This window comes from Triticum aestivum, chromosome 1B (genome assembly GCF_018294505.1).
Source record: "Triticum aestivum cultivar Chinese Spring chromosome 1B, IWGSC CS RefSeq v2.1, whole genome shotgun sequence".
Classification (NCBI taxonomy): Eukaryota; Viridiplantae; Streptophyta; class Magnoliopsida; order Poales; family Poaceae; genus Triticum; species Triticum aestivum.
The window spans coordinates 490534828-490537945 of record NC_057795.1 but is presented as its reverse complement, the minus strand read 5'-3'; the positions used below and the strand labels follow the sequence as shown (position 1 = coordinate 490537945).

Below are 3118 nucleotides of genomic sequence, written 5' to 3'. Positions count from 1 at the left end.
GTGGGTTCATCCTTCTATAAATGTTAGTGACTAGTACTAAATTAGTGAAGGAATTTTAGATTTCATTGGGGTCAATTGACCCCAATGCCTATGAGGCAGCTACGTCCCTGCTGGTAACGTGCATGATGCACTGCATGTATGTTCACTAGATGATTGGCTGGCTAACTATTCAGTAATGAAGTATACTGGAGTACCCGCTACTACCCTCTGACTTGCGTGAATTAATGATCCCCTTGTTTTCTTTAGACAAAATGATCCCCTTGTTAGCCCGACTCGCACCGAGTGTGACGACCGTACGTACGCTTGAACACCGAGAAGGATCCATGCACCATTGGAAATGAACATTATAAATATATTGACACAAATAAACAAATGTTTTATTTGATTGAGCAGCAACGCATAAACTGATACAAGCGCTTATTCACGGAGCAACAACAGGTTTTTCTTAAGAAGAAGAAAAGATAACGACGAGGACAACAGCAAAAACAACAATTGTTGTTGGGCGTGGACCACGTGCACGTACTACAACCACAACGGCTCTGCTCAACCCATCCGAGTTTTTATTTTCGGCGCAACATCTTAATTTCTGAGCATGTGCGATCAGTACTTCTTACAGGGCGGGCAGGGCGTGCCGTCGTCGCCTCGCGCATCGGCGCACCGGAACGTCTTCTTGGGGCTCGTCTCCACGACGCGGCAGTTCGCGCAGCCGTCGCGGCACTTGGGGCCGGCGTCGTCGCAGACCACGGCCCCCGAGAAGAACCTGCAGTTGTCGCAGCATTTCGGGAACTCGGCTGCACGCATACACGCAATCAAATTAGTTAATCACCTTACAAGACCATCTTGTTAACTAGATTGCCATCAGTTAAGTGTCACTTGTAAGCTAAGATCTCCATGCCACTACAAAAAGGCAATCAGCACGTACCGTTCGCCTGTGAGAGGATTCCCATGACCAGGACGGCCTGGAGAATCAGGATCGCCACGAGCGTGCTACTCTTCATCGTCGCTTCTACACTTCTCTAGCAAAGCTCTCACCTTGTCCTGTCTATTCCGTAGAATGATGGTTTATGCTGTAGCTGTGCCAAGCCAGAGCTGCAAGCAACTCTATATATAGGTGTCCATTCTTGAAACATGCCAATTTGCTGCGTCAGCTATACATTGTGATCGTGGTGGGTAGGTGCTTGGGATAAACTTGTTTGACTCCTGGCTAGCTTGGACCTTTTTTTTTTTGGATATGCTGGCTAGCTTGGACGTATTTCCTTTTTCCTTAAAGGCGGCTTGGACTTGTTAGGCATACATCTCCATCTTCCATGTCCAGCGCATATGCGCACCTACTTTCTCAAGATTATTCGGTTATGTATGAAAAGATCAATTTCTATTCGCGCCGAAGCGGTGGGTTGATTTTTTTTCTTTTTTTGATTGTTCTTCATGTTGTGTGTGCACGTCCAATCACCTCAGTGCACCTAGCAAAGTAATTTCTAGGTGGGCGATTTTTTCTACCATGGTTACTGCGAACCCGTATGCGGTTCTGCCGGTGTGGAAGTTGCCAAAAATTATGAAACAAAATATGGCAATAGAAGGACTATAATGTAAGATGATCTAACAAAGGAATTGAAAAATTATGTACGACATTATGTGCCCTGGGAGAAAAAAATAGCTGAGTATATATTTATGTCGCCTTGAGCTGAAATGATAGTTTTTTTTTGCCAAGGGCACATAAATGCTTATTCTTCACCCAGAGTGTATTATATTTTCCCCCACTATTTTAATATCACTGCACCATATTTTCACGTACCGATTTTTTTCTTATGCCGGAAGTCAAACAAGAACGTAAGAAAATACACATCAGTTGTAAAACATATTTTATGCTATGTAAAATTATGAATGTAAAACCATAGTAACAATATACATAAAAATGTAACTCTCGTGGTTTCATGACTTATATTTTGATTTTCTTGTGCCAAATTTCGCGTGGTAAATGAATAGGGTGCAAATATTTGTATACCAAACGTTTTTTTTAATAAAATGATATTGAGAATACCTCAGGGGCAAGATAACTTATTATGCACCATGTTGATAAATAGCATTAGTGAAAAGGCATTATGCCTGACTTTATAAATAAAGCCAATATGACAAACTATCACCATACAACAAGGAGGATAACTAACAGGTGCTAAGATCATCACGATACATCAATATCGAAATGTGACATAACCAAAATTAAGGTGTGCATGCCAGCCCATGGGCACGAATATAGAAACAACTAGACTAATTCGAGGGGGGCCACTACTAGGGAAAAGCCTAGCAGCAGCGCGGGTTTTGGGCCTCTCAGTAGCGCGGGGACAGGCGCTACTAATAAGGCGCTACAGCTAACGTATAGCAGTAGGGTCTGTTGTCTCACGCTACTGCTATACATGAATAGCTGTAGCGCTGTTTAGAAAAGGGCGCTGCTGATATTATCTGCAGCGATGTTTACCGGGAAGCGCTACTGGTAATGCGGCGCTACTGCTAAATTTCCCCCCTCGCTACAACTAGTTTTATTAGTTTTTTCCTGCATATTTGTTTTGTATTTGGATAGGCTTTATACAATAATCTTTAGCATATCATACACATACAAATGTAATCATAGCATATACATACAATTAGTCTCACCAAATCATGTCATCATCATAATCATCATCCAACACAAAGTGGTCTCTCATCATCATCTCGAAAATAGCGATACAAGTCCTCGATTACTTGCAAATACATCGTCATCCATCTAAACCGGCTCCGCTCCCCGAGGAAGTCGTTGCCTCTTTGCTTTCGGTTCTACACCGGCTCTGCTCCCCGAGGCAGCACCGGTCTCAGTCTCAGCGCCGGTCTCGATGCCGGTCTGAGTCTCAGCGCCGGTCTCAGTCTCAACACCGGTCTGCGTGTCGGTCTCAGTCCCCGATGCCACCGGTGGGCCCAGCAACAACATCGGTTGATCGTCGGTAAGGCTAAAAAATTCGTCTGCCGCCCGGTAGACGTCGTCGCAATCACCAGAACCCTGTCCTTCATCGTTGCTAGCCATGTTTCCTATGATTAAATCTAGTCAATTAATTCTAGACCTAATAAAATGAATAATGACATAAAAAGG

At 43.7% G+C, this 3118-nt stretch overlaps 1 protein-coding gene across 1 annotated transcript; it reads right to left on the bottom strand.

Moving 5' to 3' along the window:
* Positions 1 to 355: 355 nt before the first annotated feature.
* On the bottom strand, positions 356 to 1150 carry LOC543201 (uncharacterized). Its single transcript, XM_044553421.1, has 2 exons — positions 923 to 1150; positions 356 to 791 (listed from the first exon to the last, which is right to left on the bottom strand). The coding sequence occupies exons 1-2, from the start codon at positions 996 to 998 to the stop codon at positions 601 to 603; spliced, it is 267 nt and encodes an 88-aa protein (XP_044409356.1). The 5' UTR covers positions 999 to 1150; the 3' UTR covers positions 356 to 600.
* Positions 1151 to 3118: the final 1968 nt, after the last annotated feature.

Excerpts from the sequence above, each read along its gene's own strand:
- LOC543201 (XM_044553421.1), bottom strand. The coding sequence starts at position 998 with ATGAAGAGTAGCACGCTCGTGGCGATCCTGATTCTCCAGGCCGTCCTG. Across the intron at positions 792-922 it reads AATCCTCTCACAGGCGAACG|CCGAGTTCCCGAAATGCTGC; the intron begins GTACGTGCTGAT and ends GTATGCGTGCAG.